The sequence below is a fragment of the Mytilus galloprovincialis genome, chromosome 9, assembly GCF_965363235.1.
Source record: "Mytilus galloprovincialis chromosome 9, xbMytGall1.hap1.1, whole genome shotgun sequence".
NCBI classification, from domain to species: Eukaryota; Metazoa; Mollusca; class Bivalvia; order Mytilida; family Mytilidae; genus Mytilus; species Mytilus galloprovincialis.
In genome coordinates this window covers 58,534,516-58,555,474 of record NC_134846.1, presented here as the reverse complement: position 1 = coordinate 58,555,474, position 20,959 = coordinate 58,534,516, and the positions used below count along the sequence as shown (strand labels likewise).

Below are 20,959 nucleotides of genomic sequence, written 5' to 3'. Positions count from 1 at the left end.
TATAGCCCTTCAATAGTTTTTGGTTCTTATACATTCTTGCATTTGAATATTCGGTTTTGTGCGTTGCTAACGAAAAAGTAAAATCACAAAAAAAAAAAATCCGAGGAAAACTCAAAACGGTAAGTCCCTAAATAAATGGCAAAACTCAAACACATACAACGAATGGATAAAAACTGTCATATTCCTGTCTTGGTACAGACATTATCTTATGTAGAAAATGGTGGATTAAACCTGGCTTTATAACTACATAAAACGCTCACTTTTATGACAGTCGCATAACATTCCATTATATTGACAAGAGTACTAGTATTAAAACAAACAAACAGACATAATAGGTAAACATGTTTAAAAAATGGGATACAGAAGACAAAAATTTGTTATAATCTAAATCACTATAAAAAAAAAACAAATATGTAACAAAGAAACACAAAATAGCAGATAGATAAAAAAAGGTTTATTCAGAAAAGCGCTTTGGACACATCAAAATCATTCAAAGAAACAAAATAAAAATACACAACACCAAGGATGAATTAAAAAAAAAGTACATTAAAACTTACAAAATCAAACACTTTCAGTTAATGGAACAAGTGAGAAAAAACTGCTGTATTCCTGATTGATACATGCGTTTTCCAAAGAAAATGGTGGGTTAAACTTGGTTGAATAACTAGCTAAATCTTCCCAATTGTATGACAGTAGTTTATGGTTTTGTCTTCATTTATCTTTATACCAAAAAGAGCTCAAACCCGCTAGGTGTCATCCTATTTTATTACTGCTTTATCTCAAATCAATATCTCAGGAACATGTGTTTAGAAAATTCCTTTAAATACACAATAGGTAAATTCTCATTACCATTGCATGAATTAATCTTTTATAAGTAATGTTATGGCTATACACTAGTTCAGCGGTACGTATATGTCTTCGTTTTTATCCAACCTAGATCTATACAATCATCTTGTCTTAGGAAGGGTACATCGTTCTTTTTTAATTATCCTTTAGATGCGTGATGTTTCTTTTTGGCAGCATTTTTGTAACGTTTGGAGGACGTGTTTAGCTACAAAAATCGGTATTTCCAATTGAAACCACATCTACTCCTTTCCTTGTTGGATGACTTCATACAGGGGCTTTTAATCAATAAGAATACAATAGCATTATCCCCTAACTTCGCGTTCTGCTATAAAAAGGATGTCATCTCACTAAATGATTCAGAGTTTAGTTACTATGTTGAGCACATCTATTCCATCTAACTTTAAATAAAGGATACAATAGATATGGTAAAGTCTGTTCTAATGTATGTAGCATGTAGACAAAAGAGATTATTTCATCTTCCCAATTATGAATTTTTTCATTTGAATGTATCAACATTCCAGAAGCGCCTGCTTATTGAGTATTAATATGGATATAATATTCTAGACTGAGAGCTTACAATTTCTATTATGATTTCCGTGATCAAAGTTTACTATACAAATAAAGTATTGGAGTAAGTGATCTAAGTGGTGAAGACGAAACCATTCCTAAAATAAATTCACGGACGCCATCACAAGTTGTATTGGTTGAAAGTTAAGAAATATCTGTTCCACAGATGACGGCAGATATGTTCCAATTGTCGTAACCATAATCACGACATCTTTTACTCGTATACGACCTACCTAATCAGACAAAAATATTACCGAGTTTGTAAATACATAAGCAACACGAAGGATGCTTCATGAGGAGCAGGGTCTGGTTACTATTACAGGTCACCTTTTGGTGGGACTCGCTGTACTGAGTCTTTAGTTTTCTACGTTCTGTTCTGTTTTGTTTGTGTACTGTTTTTGGCTTGTTCGTCGCTATTGATTTTTTTACTTCTGAGTCTTAGTATCTCTTTGGTATCTTTCGCCTCTTTTTTATCCTACTGGAGCACCGAAAATCACCACCGGTTTTGATGGGGTCGTTTTTTTCATTCTTGGTTTTCTATGCTGTATACTGTTGTTTGCCTTTTGGTAGTTTTTGTTTGTTTGCCATAGCATTGTAAGTTGTTTCTTTTAACTGATGAGTATTCCTTTTCTAAGTAGCAACATTCAAACAGCACCTGCATTCGGGGTATATATCTCCCAATTGATACGACATTCCCGTGCCTACATTTCCTACCAGAGGGTTGCTGCTCACAAGGAAAATATTAAACCAAGAGTTCCAATTGGTAAAGTTGAAATCATTCCTTCGTAAATTTTACTGACGCCATCACGAGTTGGTTGACCGTTTTGGAATAACTGTTTCACGAATGATATCGGATATGTTCCTTACGTGGTAACTACGATCCCCTTCCCTTTCATGAATGTGACCTACCGAATTAGACTATTTACCGCATTTGTTATAACATAAGCAACACGACGGGTGCCACATGTGGAGCAGGATCTGCTTACCCTTCCGGAGCACCTGATATCAACCCTAGTTTTTAAATGGGGTTCGTGTTACTTATTCTTTAGTTTTCTTTGTAGTGTGTACTATTGTTTGTCGGTTTGTCTTTTTCATTTTTAGACTTGACGTTGTGGTTTATTTTCGATTTATGAGTTTGACTGTCACTCTGGTATCTTTCGTCCCTCTTTGATATCACTCATCTCGCTTTTAATTTCTAGTGCTGTTCAAACTCGTATTTGATTTTATCTGTTTTAAATCATATGAATAGACGAAATTGACATTTTTCGTACGTATGGCGTGTTTTGAAAAAAAAACTTGTCTAAACTTGGATTAACGTCAAGCTTGCTTCTTGTTTATGTATATTATCTGATACCGCTTGTGGTCATCAAAAGACCTTTTGTGATTCTTTAAAGTGGTCACAAACTTCAACAAACAGGATAACTTGTATAAAAGCAAGAACACATGAGGATAATAAGAGATACTTAATATGTATATATACAGATTTTTTTCTTCGGAGAAGTAAAACTAAGCATAAACATGTACGTAGTGACATTTAAATAAACGTAATCTATTTAAATTAATAAGTAAGGGAACTTATGTTAAGATAACTATTTCAAGAGAGAAAACCTTTGTTATGACATTTTGACATCTCGTGACCTTTGCACAACATATAGATATTTAGATAAAATAATATTCGTCTAATCTATAATCTATAGGTTTGTCCTTTTTTTCGATTGTTGCACATTGGCTGACTGTTGATTTGTAACTTTATAATGAATTTATGAAATTTAAATTTCGGCTAAGTACTGTTACCTTTTGTTTATTGTCAGGTCCATGGTTCTCGATTGCATGCCTGCTGTCCTAAAAGATTGTTTTCTTATTACAACCATACCACATATCTTTTTTATATACAATATATTGTCGTAGTTCTGACTGTAAGACAACTTTAGAAGAGATGTTGACAAGACTCATAAAATACGACCCATAATGCATGAGTATCTAGTCTATATGTTTGCGAAATGCGAACTTACGTCTATTTTTTTATTTTTTCGAACAATACATAGCTACAATTTATATAATATACAACAAAACATTTAGTAATATTGAGTTTTTGTCACTTCATCAAAACTGTTTTTATGTTACAGATATGTTTTTAATAATACAAAATTCACTTTCAGAAATGTTATCTACACACTTGCTTTTCTATCAATGAACAGTGTATACATACTTTGTGATTATCGTGTGTTTTAATACTAGTGCTTACTATGTCACATTCTGAAATGTGCGTTCGAGCCTACAAGCCTTCAGATATATAAGTCCTGCTATTGTTCATACTATTATATCATTGATAATCAAACTTGAACATTTTGAAACACTGTTTTCATAAATGTGCAACTTTAGGTAACCGTGTTTTCGGTGTTGCAATTTTTATCTTTAGTACTGACTTCATTGTTTGTATGGTTCAAGTTGTTTAACAGCATCTCCTTAGTTTCCTTATCAGCCCCGCGTGGCGCATGGGTTCTTTCGTATTCAAATTTCGTTGATACTTGTCCTTTGCAACAAAGAAGCTTTCTAAAACTTCGTCGGAAATTTTCGGACAGAAAAGCGTACAGTATAGGATTGACACAACTGTTCATATAAGCTAAGCAATTTGCAGTCATTTGAATACCAAATGTAATTGGGGTTGCTTCAAAATGTCCAAAATATTGAACTAAAAACATAATCTGAATGGGTAACCAGCACAAGGCAAATATTCCTACAACGATGATAATCATCTTCGTAACTCTTTTCTTGGATCTGATACTTTCGGCACGTTGACTTCCACCGGGAACAACTCCATACAAGAGCCTTTTCAACATAAATCCATACAAAACGCAAATCAGTGTCAAAGGTAATACATATCCAAAAGCAAAGAAGCAACCGTGGAATCTACGACCTACGGATAAATTTTGCTCTAATATACACGTTGATCGATTACGGTCATAAAATTGATATTCAATAACATGGAACTCGAAAGCTGCCGGGAGATTAGAGCCGAGAATCACAATCCATGTTAAAATAACCAGAAAGTTCGCATTTTTTCTGTTTCGGATTTTCATTGATGTGATTGGATGAACTACTGCAAGATATCGATCAAGTGACATGAGAACGAGGGTATATACACTTGCGAATGCGCAGACATACATCAGATAACTTGATATCTTACACCAAAGGGTACCGAAGGGCCATGTTGACATGACATATTTTGTGGCAGTAAAGGGAACACAGAATATGATAAATGAAAGATCCGCAAAGGCCAGGCTAACAATTAATATATTTGTTGTATTTTGCATCTGTGTGTTTGACCAAACAACAATGATCACCAAAAGGTTTCCTAGAAACCCAACTAAAACAACGATACCAAATATAATGGATACCGCCAAATGTATTGCGCGTTCAAACGCAAGCGCACTTTCCATCTCTCCTTGAATACTTTCGGACAAATTATTTGACATTGTTGAATTCATCATTCCGGAAGTAGTGTTGATAAATCCAGATGTCATGATGATCAAAAGGCTTTCGAAATCATCTAGAAGTTAATTAACCTGAAAATAAAATTGAAAAAATTACAATTTGTAAATGAAAACTTCAATAGATAATTTCTGTATAGTATATCTAATGTGTCGTTCGGTATTCAACGAAGTCATATTGACTCTCGCATTTGACTAACACAGTTCAGAAAACCCCATTTACAAAAGATCAGGACTCCTATGAAAACGACAATTTTGCTGAGTCTTCAATTAAAATCCATCTGACATTTGTTTTTGTATTACTCTGATATCTAAAAACTTGTTGGTTCTTACTGTCGAAGGAAAAGTCTGTCTTTCTGTCTCTGTCTTATTAGTATATAGAAGAAAGCAAGGATGCTCTTTGATTTTTCATTTCAATCAGATCATGTCAACCCTTTAAGTGTACCTTTCAATTCGTCGAATTAAAATGGGCTCTGTACTAGTATTTGAAAATGTCTGTACCAAGTCAGGAATATGACAGTTGTTGTCCATGGTTTGATGTGTTTTATCATTTGATTTTGCCATGTGATTAGGGAATTTCCGTTTTGAATTTACCTCGGAGTTAATTTTTTGTGATTTTACTTTTTTCTGTAATTCAATTTACTGATGTTGGGTATCCATAGCTTGCTACTCCCTATTGATCATTCCTTGTCATTCATTGACTATTATCATTGATCAGATCCCATTTTTGTTGTTGTTTAAAAAAAAAAGAGTTTGGAATACTCGTTTGTAAATGTTTATTGTTATATATTTAATTTGTGTATTTATTAAACAAGTTTTGTACTTAACAGATATTTCAACATTTTTAAATACTAGTATTATCTTCATATATTAAGTTGAAATTGGCTTGCTTTCAGTAACTTCTTAATTGGTACTTCTTGTGCGTTTTATATCAGTTTTGTATCAGTTGTTTTGTACTTCGTGCCAATAGACTTCATCATGCCCTTTCCGACTTATTTTAACAATGAGTTCTAATGATGTTACGCTACTGTTCCGGGTTAGAGAGGGTTAAGTAGATATAAGAAGATGTGGTATGAGTGCCAATGAGACAACCCAGTTATATCCTTTATGTGCTTGCCAAAGTATTTCTGTTATCTAGTAGTTGAAGTTAGTTGCTGTATGGCATATATGTTCTTTGCTTATTGATATTAGTATGAATCAGGCCGTTGGATTTCTCTTTTAAATTGTTTTATCATTTGTCACGTTGTGGTCTTTCATATCTTTTCTATACCTATTTTGATTTTCTCATTGTTGAAGGTCGTTCAGTGACCTTAAGTTGTCTACATCCTCGCCGTTTTGGTCTCTTGTGAATAGATGTCTCTTAACAATCATATCACATCTCCTTATTTTTATATTAAGATCAAAATACCATTCAGATTATACTAATTAGGATGAATCATTTTGTAAACACTATAATTTGTTCACACATAAAATTTGTGTTAGCCTAAATCAAATTGAATGTATTTGTATCTCAAAAAATGCATAAAAAAGAATTATGGTACAATTTTTTTTTTTTTTTTTTTTATTTTCCTCATAATCATTTTATATTACATGATCATAGTTTATAAAATCTATAAAGCTATAAAAAGCCCTCAAAATTACCAGTGTAAAACCATTCAAACAAGAAAACCAACGGTCTAATCTATATAAAAAACGAGAAACGAGAAACACTTATGAGCCATATCAACAAACGACAACTACTAAACATCAGATTCCTGGCTTAGGACAGGTGCAAAAAATTGCAGCGGGTTTACGCGTTATGGATACCAACCTTCCCCCTTATCTGAAAAATAGTGTAACATCGCAACATATAAAGACACACTATAAAATATCAACAGAAAAAAATTCTTTTTAAAATAATTCAACATATTGTTTTTAAAATAATTTTAATTATATGAAAACAATGAACTAATTAAATAAATGATATAGAAAAAGGAAGCCCGGCAGATGAAATAACTGTAAACATTTGGTAATTGGTGTAAATCTGAATAAAAAAAAAAACAAAAAAAAAAACGGAATTAACAGAAAATATTGTATAAGGTGTGGTCAATATGTCACCTTAATTAATGTTATTCCACTATTACATAATGTTGTCTAATTAAGGAAAAGATTTTACGCTATGTCAGTGCTTGTCACTTTCCTTATTTATTTATAAAAATTCATTCGATTCATTTTGATATTGACAATTGCTCTGACATCCATATTAGTTAAATAGTAATTGCAAAATCCTTTGAAAAATGTAATTACATTGCACCTATTATAACATTCGTAAATTAATGTTCCAGTGTTTTAATTAAGATAATAAAAGGGAAGTTCTTATCATTCACTTCTTTTCCCCATTTATCTCTAAAATCGTTCCTACAAACAGCAATTATTGCTTGCTTCTAAAGCAATCACTTCATCTTCAACCACCATTTACATCATTTCAAACTGTCAATTCTACTTCTACGACAATGTAATTTTTATATGTATTAAGTAATAAAATAAAAATATTTCATCAATGCTTTTCCATCTAGAATCGCCAAGACAGCAAGAATTCTCTATGTCTGCACGAGTGTCCTGATTTTTATAAATGGGTTTGCAGTCACTCATGGTTTATACTGGATTCGATTTATTTCATGTCTTGAAATGATCTATACAGTATAAATAATGAATAATCAAATTATCTTTTGTAAGTCGTACCATTAATCACTAAATGGCTATTTTGGTTCTAGAGGAAAATGGACGGATTTTTATAGCGTAGGTCATTGTGACTCTCATTTAAACTACCAGAGATTTATTAATAGATTGCTGTTCACGCGGAAGTAAAGGAAGAAGCTACCAATGTTGCCATTAAAATTTTCACTGTTGATAAAATACCAAACATGTACATGTAAGATAATCTTAAAAAAGAGGGACGAAAGATACCAGAGGGACAGTCAAACTCATAAATCGAAAATAAACTGACAACGCCATGGCTAAAAATGAAAAAGACAAACAGACACACAATAGTAAACATGACACAACATAGAAAACTAAAGAATAAGCAACAAGAACCCCAGCAAAAACTAGGGGTGATCGCAGGTGCGCTGGAAGGGTAATTTGCAGATCCTGCTCCACATGTGGCACCCGTCGTGTTGCTTATGTGATAACACATCCGGTAAATAGTCTAATTCGGTAGGTCACATTCATGAACGGGAAGAGGATTGTAGTTACAACGTAAGGAACATATCCGATATCATTTATGAAACGGTTATTCCATAACGGTCAACCAACTCGTGATGGCGTCAGTAAAATTTACGAAGGGATGATTTCAACTTCACCATTTGGAACTCTTGGTTTAATAGCTTCCTTGTGAGCAGCAACCCCTATCAAGAAAATCATGATAGGAAATGCAAGCACTACAGACTACAAAAATTATAGAAAATATAGGCACAATAATACAGGAAAAATCTCTAATAACGGAAATTTTGATTAAATATTCAGATAGGATATTGGCTTCGTATTTCGAAATACTACCAAATGACTGTACAGTGCTTGACTTGAACACTTTGGTAAATTTACTGCTAAATAACTGCACAAAGACGAAATAAAACGAATTATTCAATTTAAAACTAGATGATTGTACAGTTTTTTTTAAGTTGCGTTTTCTACGCGTGTCGTGAGTAATTAAAAAAATGCAATGTACACCCTAAACATCCTACGACACAAAAGAAAAACCATTACAGTATGCAATTCAGGCCAGCGTAGAAAAGGCCAATAGTGTGTCTCCAATTTCAGTGACTTTTGTTATAGCAACCATGAACATGCATAACTATCATTCCCATATGATATAACCGTCAAAAGATTGTGAATTATTCATTGCAATGTGCGTTAGCATAATTTTTATATCAGGGTTTTAATTGATTGAGGTAGTTTGCTTTTATAAATTGCAAGCATTCTTAAATGCGTTATTACGTTGTATCATTCTTGGGATACCTAATTTAATTGAAAAATAGTTTGAAATAAAAAAAAAATGATTACATGATAATGACGATGTTTACACAATGTACATTGCACAAAGTGCAGCTAGATTATCGATAACAAAAAAAAAAAAAAAAAAAATTACCGGAAAAGAATGATGTGTACACAATTACCTCGCCATCATCGCAGCTTGCTTTTCGAAAAAAAAAAAAACCAAACTGCGACCGTAGAAAAATGTTTTGAAAGTTAATGACAATTTATCTTACAAACAGGAAATGATACTTGTCTTTATAAAAATAAATATAATCTCGAAGACGACATTCCTGTTGAGAAAAATAATTTAGAAATTAGATATTCAGTACTACGCTTTGAATAGTGCTGTATTAGGCAGATTCAAATCAGACGGCTCATGTTTACTATTAGATGAAAGTCTACCCGAGAAAGACACAGCAGGGATGATAAATAATATCTAATGGACTTCAGAATGTGTTGAAATGTTCAAAAACTATATTCATTATAGTTGTTGTTTGTAACTGGAGATTTATATTATTAATGCGGGTAAATGATGTCGGGTTTTTGTCAACCATCTAAAAATATAAATATGAACAAAAGGGGGTCTCAACTAAATAACCTGCGGACATAGCAGCAATTCAGGCAATGGTTACTGAACTGTACAATAATTTTGTTACGAGAACGAATTCCAGGTTTTATATAAACACTAAAAGACACATTTAGAGTCCATCATGTACCATTACGGAAGTATAAAATTGCTTGGATATACAAAGAGTCAGTTTTGTACAGTAACTGTTACAGTACTTGAAACTTGCAATGTCATCGTCTAATTGAAAAGTTGTTTTTATGTTTACACAGTACCAAGCAGCAATAACCAAGCCCCCCCCCTCCCCAAAAAAAAAAAAAAAAAAATCAAAGATCAAGAAAAACATACAAATATATCAGAGGAGAACGATATGGTAAATTGTTTATCGGTATTTACATCGTACAATAATTGTCGGTATTTTGAGAATGTGATTAGAAAACTACTAAATGTAGGGAGTTATGTGAACAAATTGCTTTTTTATGAAGACGTTCCCATCAAAACAATCAAAAACAAAGTGCCTCTTAAAGATTGATTTAACCAAGGCGTCTTAATTTTAAATCACGATGTTTTTTACCCAGTTTTAAGTATTTGCATTCAATGATCATTGAAAAGTATCATATTCTTCATGTTATAAAAAAACCTGTTAAGTAAATCAAATAGTTTTCCATTAAATATAACACTTTTTGGAAATGGTACTAATATGAAATGCATTGTAGATCTAGTACAATTTCGCGCAATCGTTTGATTTTGAGGTAAAAACATTTGTCAACTAAATTTATCACGTTGTCGAACTGCCCAAGTGCGTGAATATGTAATTAATTAGTTGGACTGTAAGGCAACTATCTAAAATGACTTTCATGTACACAATTATAGGTCACGGTATGAACTTCAACATTGAGCAAAACTCCCACTGTATAGTCAGCTATACCTATAGCACAAAAATTATAAGTTACGATAAGGCCTTCAACATTGATCAAAATCCACACAGTATAGTAAGGCAGCAACCATTTGATTTTCTGGGGGAGGGGGGGGGCTATTTTTTTTTTCTGTACAAACTTTTTTTTTCGCCTGCGGCGAATAACAATTTTTTTTTTCGCGACAAGTCGAAAACAATTTTTTTCTTTCAATTTTAGCATTACATATAGTGGCAGCTGAGGGGGTAACAAACAATTTTTTTTCAGAATTCAAAACAAACTTTTTTTTCCAAAAAAAACCATAGCCCCCCCCCCCCCCCCCCCCCCCCCTAGAAAATCAAATGGTTGCTGCCTAAGTAATAACGCAGACCGACATGATAATTGTTCACGTCCTTGAAATGTAAAACTATAAATTGGATTGTCTCCTACTCAACATGGTGTAATTAACGTAAAAGCATCTGTCGTCTGCTCAATACGTCCTTGTTCCCCATTATAAATCTATGTAAATTATGAATAATTGAAAAAATATTTTGAACAATTTCAATACCTGCAAGATATCTACTAATATTAATTCACATATGATAACTTCAAACAGCTTCAAAGAATTTATAAAAATTACATGTGATAGATAAATATTGATATAGACATTGTTTTAGTAAGTCATTACACTTACCAGCAGGTGAAAACAAAAACTTAGAAATACAATAAAGATAATAATTCAACTTTCTTTAACTCAACAGCATGTTATTACAATAACAAAACAGTCAACCTATACAAGTAAACACTGGTAACTTTCACTCATATTGCATCAAACCGTTAATAAATATTACGTGCATTTAGCAACAGACACTATCCGCTTACGCTTGGTATATTTTGTTTGAAGAATGAATCGAGAACTATTTTTTTTAATGCGGTTCTTGTTTTTCTGTACTTGATATTTGCTATGTCTGATGCTGTATGAATCCGTTCAGCCTCCGCGGGCACATACAACTACGTTGTGTGTGGTAAATCGTGTTGATCAAGCTTTGTATTTCATTATTGTATATCTCTGTCTGTCAGGGATTGTCTATCGATGTTTTATTCTTTGTTGTATAGGCTTTGACGTATAATATCTTCTATACTAGATGTGTTGTGTCTATCACATTAAAATGGTTTTGACCTGCACCCTAGATCTTTGTGTGACCTTTAATCCTTAAAAATGGAGGAGCGTATCTCTTCTATTGCCTATGATAACGAATATGTCAAGTTTTACAAAGATGTTTTTTTTTATGAGTTCGTATACGTAGTGGGCCTGTTCATTGTTAAAGGTTGTAAGGTGACCTATAGTCTTTTACGTTCTCGTCCATTTGGGTCTCCTGTGTAAATTGAAAATCTAACACAGTCGTCGTTTCGTTTAATGAATAAGAACTAAGTTTGTGTCATGTTGACAAATTGTTACATGTATACTTAACTTAAGCTTCATCTTTGATTCTTATTGACTTCGAGCTTTGACTTTGAAATGAATAACGGTCATTGTCCGGTCACGTTTAAACAACGTCATAAATTGTTGTCTTGCTTGAAGATGGCACACCGTAGTGTCTACACATGATTATTTACTTCCGCTACTTTGTTGCGAAGCCATGTTAACTAATTGTTTCGAATTTAGAAAATTACAAATAAAAAATGAGTTTGGAAAGCAATACGTTATGTTTAATTAAATAAACGTTTCTCTCCAAAGTGTAACAATTACAATATTTTTTATAATTTTTTTTTATTATCAAAATGTATTTATATATTACCCATCACGGCGATCGTCTGAAACCTATGTTTAGTGCCGGAATATGAATAACTAGAAGTGTTGTGTCTGAATGACAAACACGAAGCCAACAAAATTACAGTCACGATTTAGTTGTTACATGAATAGAGAAAAAAGACTGAAAATCTCCAACAAAAGGCTAATTAGAAAGGAGACATATTTTAATTTTGTTTATTTCGTGACAAAGAGGTAAAAACAAAAAAAAATATAAATTGCATTGAATATGAAATATTCTTTTAACCACAGAATTAATTACATTTGTAAACCATATTTATTCTATACAAACAAAACCCAATCAAAGATAGCAGGCTTATAACTTGAACACCATATGCTCAAAAAAATACGTCAAAAGGCATACATGGTCAACCGATGAAGAGAATTATACCATGTGGTGTTAAAATTTTCCTTCCATAAATAATTTGAATTTTGGAAAACATCTACATATAATAAAATGTTTTTTTCTCGTTGATGTCTCGTTTAAAAATAGTTTATTTGCTACAAAGATCTATTTCCATTTCTATTTATATTGTTGAATGATATGAGCCAACTCTTTTGTTGATACGATAGGTTTTGCAACTACAAATATGTTGATGGTTTATTAGTGCTAAGTAGTCTTGTTAAAATAACATCTGACAAATTACATTTTACTATAGACAATAGGTTGATGAATTAACCTGTGTAACCAATGAATGTCATGTCTCGTCTTGCTAAATCAGAATATATAACAGCCGCGAAACAATAATTTGTCAATCCCCTAAACCATAAAGTGCAGATAGCACCAAAAGAAACTAATATCGAGAAATGAGAAAAAGTCGCGGCAACGCAATCTGACAGTTATTTGCTTTCCTTGGACGCTTTCATTTATAATAATGTTCAAAACAGTCTAAGAAACCAATACCAGAAGTATTTTTTACGACAAATCATTTGACAACATTAGCTATAGGCGAATGATTCATGGAGGTATCTACTATTGATAGTTATGTAAGGGTATGGTGGCTTGCACATGACTTAACGGACATATGTTTTGAGCATCAACTAGTTTTATGCTACTTAAATATATTAATATATGAAATATAAGATGATTAGACAACTTCAAAATAAAATAAAATGATAAATTTAAATAGATTTACTGTACAAATTTCCCACAACATATGTTTCCTTCATCACACCATACGTTCGTAAAAACTTTTATTTAAGCTTATTATGTTTTTGAATATAATATTAAGAATTGGTGATACAATATGAACTGCATTCCCAAATATATCGCAATTACCACAACGAAAGCGTTGGACATGTTCAAGTTGAGTTAAAGCACCTTTAACTTTCAAGACAACCAACATTTTGTTACATGTCAGTTTTTAGTTTTATGAGATTTGAATAGCACTCAAAGCCCTTTTTGAAACTTGGATTACTGACAAGGATTCTAAAACCTGTAGATTTATTTTGAAGATTGTGATCGTTTTAGCTGATAATCTCCCCTTGACTAATACGCACGTTTTATATACTGACCGACACATTTACATATGATGTGTTACTTTTAGTGTGACTTTTGTAATAAGAAAGTTTGGTTTTTATATTTTCATCTTTTACTATGCAAAGAATTGTATACCAACAAGAACATTAGAACAAAATCCCAAGGTGCTCTATATATCCCAAAATGCGGGTTGTTGGTCTGAAGGCCTTAAAATTCAACAAAAGACATAACTAGAAAGAATTGTGTATTTAAATTGCGTTTAAGCAATACAATACAGACTTTCGTTTTGTCATTTAGATTATTCTAATCTATAATCAATCCTTCAGAAATAGAACTGGCTGATGAATTGAATGTATATTACAATAAATAGTCAGAAACAGCTAACAATTAAAGACATGGCCTTAAGGAGTCAGAATTTGTTTGAGTGCTCTTGAACATCCATCACTGTTGCTCACTTTTATAAAGGAAATACGTTTAGCGACATCTAGATTTGGAGTTAAATGTAAGATTTATTTTGATGAATTATCAATTTGTTGCTTCAGATTATATTACATGTTTCGTTTTGCCACGAGAGCTGTCTGAAAGTATTTGGTAATTATCTTGGAAAACTAACTGTTACTAATTGACAGATCCATATTTGGAGTCAATTACAGAGATATTTTTTCACAACGATGAACACCCGTGAGGTATATGATAGTCAAGTCATTCACAATGAATATTATCTGATGCCCATGTCTGTGCATTAAACAGGAAGCTAATCTCGTGTTTTTATATTAGCGAAAATTCATTTGGCTTCAAACAAAATAAAAGAGTTAAGATAATTTCTATTGACATCTTAACGGACAGGGTTTTGATGACTAACATATGACAAAACCAGATAGCCACGATGTGATTAACATTCTATTGTATTAACGGAGTTTTCAGCATATTGTATTAAGAAATTCTTAAACTTATTTATTGTTATGAAAAATGCTGTAAACAAGTCTTGTTTTTTCCGTCTTATTTTGCATCCAATCGTAAAAAGCAGCAGGAAAAAAAGCAAGTGATACAGTTTAGAGATGCCGCTTCTTTCAATCTTGATCCAGTTTCGGGCTAAAACTGTGGGGGTAAAACGAAAGTTTTTAGTTAATTCGAAATGCTTATAATGCTTATCCTTCGGTGCAAAGGGCATGTGTAAGGAATGGACAACCCATTTCATATCTTTTCTATTATAACTGCGCCCGTTTTAAATTCCTCCCTGGAAAATTTTTCTATGAACAGTTTTCAATTTTTGAAATTATGATATATGATATATTCTTCTTTTCTCTTTTTTGATCATGCATTCGCATATTTATAATCTTCCAATTAATAATAAAAAGACGCGAATTTTAGCAAACTAGAAGGAAGTAAAAATGAATCCCTTTGTTTACACACTAGTTGATTGACAAGATATATAATCAAATCTACCCTTAAACAATAATACTATTGATAGACTGAATTATAAAACCCTTAATCACATAGTAAAACTATCAATATTTCTTTGTTTTGAAAATTTCAATATCAGTGTACTATTTCGCAATATTAGAATAAGGAGTGATTGTACATAATCTCATCATAGATACCGGGCTTATAATTTGTTTTACACCAGATGTGCGTTTCGTCTACAAAAGACTCATCGCTAACGCTCGATACAGCAATTACTTGATTTATCGTTAATATGTGTAATATATCACAAAAACAACGGTTTTCTTTTTTGTTTCCATCTTTACAGATGATGGAAAACTCTCTACGACGAAACCAGTGTATTTTAAAACAGCTGGTGACCAAATAAATCAGTGCGACAAACATGACTATTTTCAAATATTTTATACCATAGTCCAGTTCTTAATATTATATTGTTTTATATTACAACAGTGATGTCTGTTATGATGACGGTTCTATATAGTCACCAGCTGTCAATTTGCAAAATGTGTTCGTGACAAAGATATCTGTTCGTTACTGTTTTCTCAAATTCTGTCCTCAATTCACGTACAATTATAGATCATGATCCAACTTTGATGCTAAGAGCAGTTTCTAAAGTTGTAAAAAGAAATCTTGTCAAAACAATGAATTCATTTTATGGTAGCAGCTGTTTTCGTGGTGTAACTATATGTCATTCGGTTTTAAAGGATTTGATATATGATCAAATGAAATAAAACATGACCTATTAATTATTGCAGATTTAGGAACTAGACATTTGGAAACAAATCACATAAGTCAAAGATTTATAAGACAAACATTGGATTTTTATAAGGGTAAGTTAATGATTTGCGCAATTAAAACTTTTTTCCCATGGCAACATGTTCTTTGTTATCTTTTGAAAAATTATATTGTGTTCTTGGGGTCATGTTTTTTATACACCATTGGGCTTCTCGGAGCGATCGGTCGCTTTTTTTCAATCTTTTCTCTCAATCGATGTTATGACTTTTGAACAGCGGTATCGTACTGTTGCCTTTATATGACACTGTTCAAGATTATTTTCGGCCTAAAATATTTTGTACCATTATTAATACAATGTACTCTGGATGATATAATGGCTCACAATAATGACGACTTGAGTATGTAAATAAAAGTGAGTTTTCCTGCTAAACTGACTTTGAATCAAGCTAATACTACATGTAACAACGAACGCTGTCCTTTCATGGATCTTGATATATATAAATATATATATATATATATATATATATATATATATTAACAGGAAGATAGATAACAAACATTTACGATAAAAGAGATTACCTCCCAGCTCCTTTGTTCTAACAGGGGTGATCTTAGCCGGATCACCCTACTAGATCACCCCAGTTTGAGTTTCTTTGTTTTGCATGCTTTCCTTTGTTCTGTAACATTTTGGCGGGAATGTCAAATCCACTATAAAACTTACAATTAATTCTATCAAAATTCACGTAGAAAAAATCCAGTGTATATGCTGGGACTCGAACTCAAGACCTTTAGCATATCAAGCCACGACACATATTTTTATAAAGTGGCGATATAGTGTTGGCCGATTCCTTTCACGGATTTGGCTATGCTTTTTGGACCTTTTGGATTATAGCTCTTCAACTTTCATATAAGCTTTGGATTTGAAATATTTTGGCCACGAGCATCACTGAAGAAACATGTATTGTCGAAATGCGCATCTGGTGCAGAAAATTTGGTACCGTTAATGTTATTCAGACTGATTGTTCACTTTGATTTTACACTTTTTGAAAAGTGGGTCGAGTCGGTTAACAAGAGTTGGGCGATTTTTTTATAAAGTGGCGATATAGTGTGGGTCGATTGGCAAGTGGGGCGAGTTGACATTATTTGATATCTACTCATCGTGTTTGAGGGTCATTAAGGGTATACATGTACATCATATAGTAATATATAAGGTATATTATAATGGTTGTGTGGCATTCTTAACTAGATTTTATGAATCTTAAATGGTTTTCCGTCTCATCTAAAACAGCTTTGATGTAAAATAGTTATCCCATTCGGACTCGGTGTGTCAGTGTTAGATCATCCTCTGTCCTCCGGCCATCGGGGTGATTTTACACTGACACAACGCGTCCTTGTGGGATAACTATTAGAGATTCTTCATTTCCTTATATTAATTATTCATTTTTAGATGGTGACATTCCCTTGTCACTATCTTATAGTGTTTTTTTTTTTTATCTCAACCTATTCAATTCGCACGTGCTTGTAACAACATATTTGATGTAAACGAAAGAAATCTCTGCATTACTGACAAATTGTTACACTAGGGTTTTCCATATCACAAACTTGTCAAAACATTTAATTAATTTTATCCTCAGTCAAAGAACAACAATTGTAAACAATTTTAACAGACTTATTCAGAAAGGATCTAGTTACGATACTGTGTGGTGAGGTCATTGAAGATGGCATCTTTTTGAATTAATATTGATTGCTCATAGGGTCTTTGCATCGGATCGGAATTAAACACACTAATTCTAAAACCAGTTGTGGGTAACTTTATTTTCGTTTATTTTATGATGAAATGATAATAAACTCATAACTGGAGGGATCGTGCTTGGTTTTCATATGATGAAGCCATCATATTTCAAGCAGTTTAATTGATATATGGAGCTGGCATGTTAGGCAGCAACCATTTGATTTTCTGGGGGGGGGGGGGGGCTATGTTTTTTTTTTCTGGACAAATTTTTTTTTCGCCTGCGGCGAAAAACAATCTATTTTTTTCGCGACAAGACGAAAACAATTTTTTTCTTTCAATTTTAGCATTACATATAGTGGCAGCTGAGGGTGAAACAAACAATTTTTTTTTCTCAGAATCAAAAACAAATTATTTTTTTCTCCAAAAACTGGAAACAAACTTTTTTTCCCAAAAAAAACCATAGCCCCCCCCCCCCCCCCCCAGAAAATCAAATGGTTGCTACCTTAGTAACTGCTAGAAGTCCTTTATAAATTAATGTATCACTGTCGTTTGTTTCGTTCCTTATGTTAACCTTTCTACCATCGAACTCGGATTTCATACTTTAAACTGTTCATATTACTGAGATTCTGCTTTACCAAGAGGTATAGGGAGAGTACGTTGAGATCTCATAACACATGTTTACCCCCGCCGTATTTGTATGGTTCGAAGTTTAGTGTGACGTCTATTTTCGTTGAACTATTACACATTTCGGCATAAGGACTAACTGTTAATGGGTGCTGAATGATCTTCCGGTGTTGAAGACCCATTGGTTGCCTTTGGCCTTTTTTTTTTTTGGCTCTTAGGTCGAGTTGTTGTCTCTATGATACATTCACCGTTTCCATTTTCCATTCTATTTATATCTCGAAAGCGGTCCCTCCTCTAACATATATAATTGTTAGATACTAGCTTCATCTCGGTGGAATGTTTACCTGGTGCCTTACCAGCCTCCAACCACCTGATCTCACCAGTTCGCCAGATATTGGATATAGTCCTGGGTTACAAGCTTACAGCCATGAAAAAAGCCATATGCTAGCTACACGAATTTTAACTTTCATCTATTAAAGTGTTAATTTGTCTGGTATCAGTTTAACTGCTCGATTAAAAACTTTAATCAACAATTAAATCACAAAATTAATAAAAGACGTTCCGAAGGCTAACAGACGTTACGCTTCATTGGTTATATCTGGAAATCCGTTATGATTACCATGGTTGTGAATATTTATATACGACCACCGTATTAGACTGTTCACTCTTCCATCACTTATTTAATACTTTCTGAATCAATGAACTCTCTGCTATTATGTAAACAGGAGTTTAGGGTGATGGAATGTCAGCTGAAAACGGCATTGGATTTCTGTCATGAGAATGGAAATGAGTTTATTGATAGCTATACGGCCATAATCATCACTGCTTATAACAGGAAATGCGGCTTCTAAATTTAATTAAATCAGTCAGTCTTTTAACGGTTAATTAATGTAGTTTAACCTTTTGTGTATTTTTACTTTGCACATGTAATGAAGACAAAATGATTACAGTAAATGTGTTGAAAATGCAAAACCACTGCATTATACCAAAACAATTCTTGGAAAACAAATAGAACATTTGTCTTTTCATAACTCTAGGGGTATGCATAAGGGTATGCATAATTAAGGAGACACGATATGAGTGCCAATGAGACAACCATAAACCAGACTTCAAATGAAGTGTTCGTAAGTAGTTAGAGGCCGCTGTACGACGTTCAACAATAAGAAAAAAAAAAAAAAAAACGTATCGTATATTCGGCTATGAAGGTTTCATAACTCGGGAGGATAAGTTCTAATAAATGCGATAAGATCAACTTCGTTCAGTTAAGTAATTATGACATAAAGTTGCTTATGAAAAGATCTTCTGATAATGTATTCGGCTAAAAAATGTTTTAGTGTTCTACTCAGGCAATAGTGATGACAAGAAATGTTGTTTATACAATAGACTAATCTTTTCCCCAGACAAATTGTTTAGAAACCATCGAAATGTATAATTCAAAGGCGTAATACATGGGGAAAAATCTTAAAGCACATGTTTTAAGATGAATGTACAAGTATAGAAGATACATGTAGCTAGCAATTAGAACTAAATGGTTTTTTTTAAAACGAGTAATGATGATACAGGTATAATATTAAAGGGTAACTAAAGTATGACTATCTCGTTTATTGATTTATTATTCTTGTATAAAGTGTAGATACCATTCTCTTGTTTTATTTGCAGTACTTTCGTATTTTAGATTATCTTGACGAGATAAAAGTAAACCAAGTACCAGAAGTCCTTAAATAACAGACTTCTTACAATACTTAAAACTTGTTTACAATTTCGTATTACAAAACAATTTGACATGCATCCAAAACAAAACAAATGATGACAATTTTATTATATGAGATACTCAATCTTGAATTCATCACAGACTCAATTAATAATTTATATAAAAGAGTTCTAAATGGGCTTAAGCATGCATTAATTATAAATCTAACCTTTATTAAGATAAATAAGATTCGTATGTTACTGTAAAAATCTGCATTTTATCAACTGTTAATAAAAGCTTTAAAAAAATGAGTTGTTTGATTAGAATATACAGAAAATGTGATTTTAAAAGTTTTTAAAACATTTCAATTCATAGTTTAACTCGTATTCAGGAAAACAGAAACATTTTTTTTAATTACTAGCAATTCAAGAGTGAATGATGGAACGACGCTACAATTATAATACAAACCAAAAATCATCGTTCATTCAACGAATACAGATGCAAATTCTACTTTCTGATTGCCACTCGCTAGTTATAAAAACAGTTAGCAAAAAAGAAAAAAATGAGGCTAATGTTATACCCTTCTTATAGTTCTTAAAGGTACGAGGATTATAATTAAGTACGCCAGAGGCGCGTTTCGTCCATATAAGACTAATCAGTTACGCTCATATCAAAATACTTATAAAGCAAATCAATACGGCTAAGTTAATATATGCCTGGGATAAGAAAATCCTTAGTTTTTCGGGACATTTAAAGTTTTGTAAACAGGAAATTTTTAAAATTGACCACTTAAGTAATATTCATGTCAACACCAAAGTGCTGACTACTGGGCTGGTGATACCCTCGGGGACGAAACGTCCATCAGCATTGGCATCGACCCAGTTAGGTTAACAGTAGTATTTTCGAATAAACTTAGAATAGACGATTAAACGAGTGATGTGTCTAAAAGACAGTAACTTGACCAAAGAGCAAAAATAAAAAAGTTTTTTATGCGATGTGAATCAGAATTCAAAATGCAAATTTTTCATTCTTCTTGTTACGAGTCCATATACAAAGAAAAGAGATAACA

At 32.5% G+C, this 20,959-nt stretch overlaps 1 protein-coding gene across 1 annotated transcript in view; it reads right to left on the bottom strand.

The window, feature by feature from the left end:
- Positions 1-3,421: 3,421 nt before the first annotated feature.
- Positions 3,422-20,959, bottom strand: part of LOC143045419 (allatostatin-A receptor-like) — a 57,839-nt gene continuing 40,301 nt past the window's right edge. Inside the window, exon 3 of the mRNA XM_076217905.1 lies at positions 3,422-4,979. Within this exon, the coding sequence (XP_076074020.1) occupies positions 3,792-4,937 (1,146 nt within the window). The 5' untranslated portion in view covers positions 4,938-4,979 and the 3' untranslated portion in view covers positions 3,422-3,791. The remainder of the gene's footprint in view (positions 4,980-20,959) is intronic.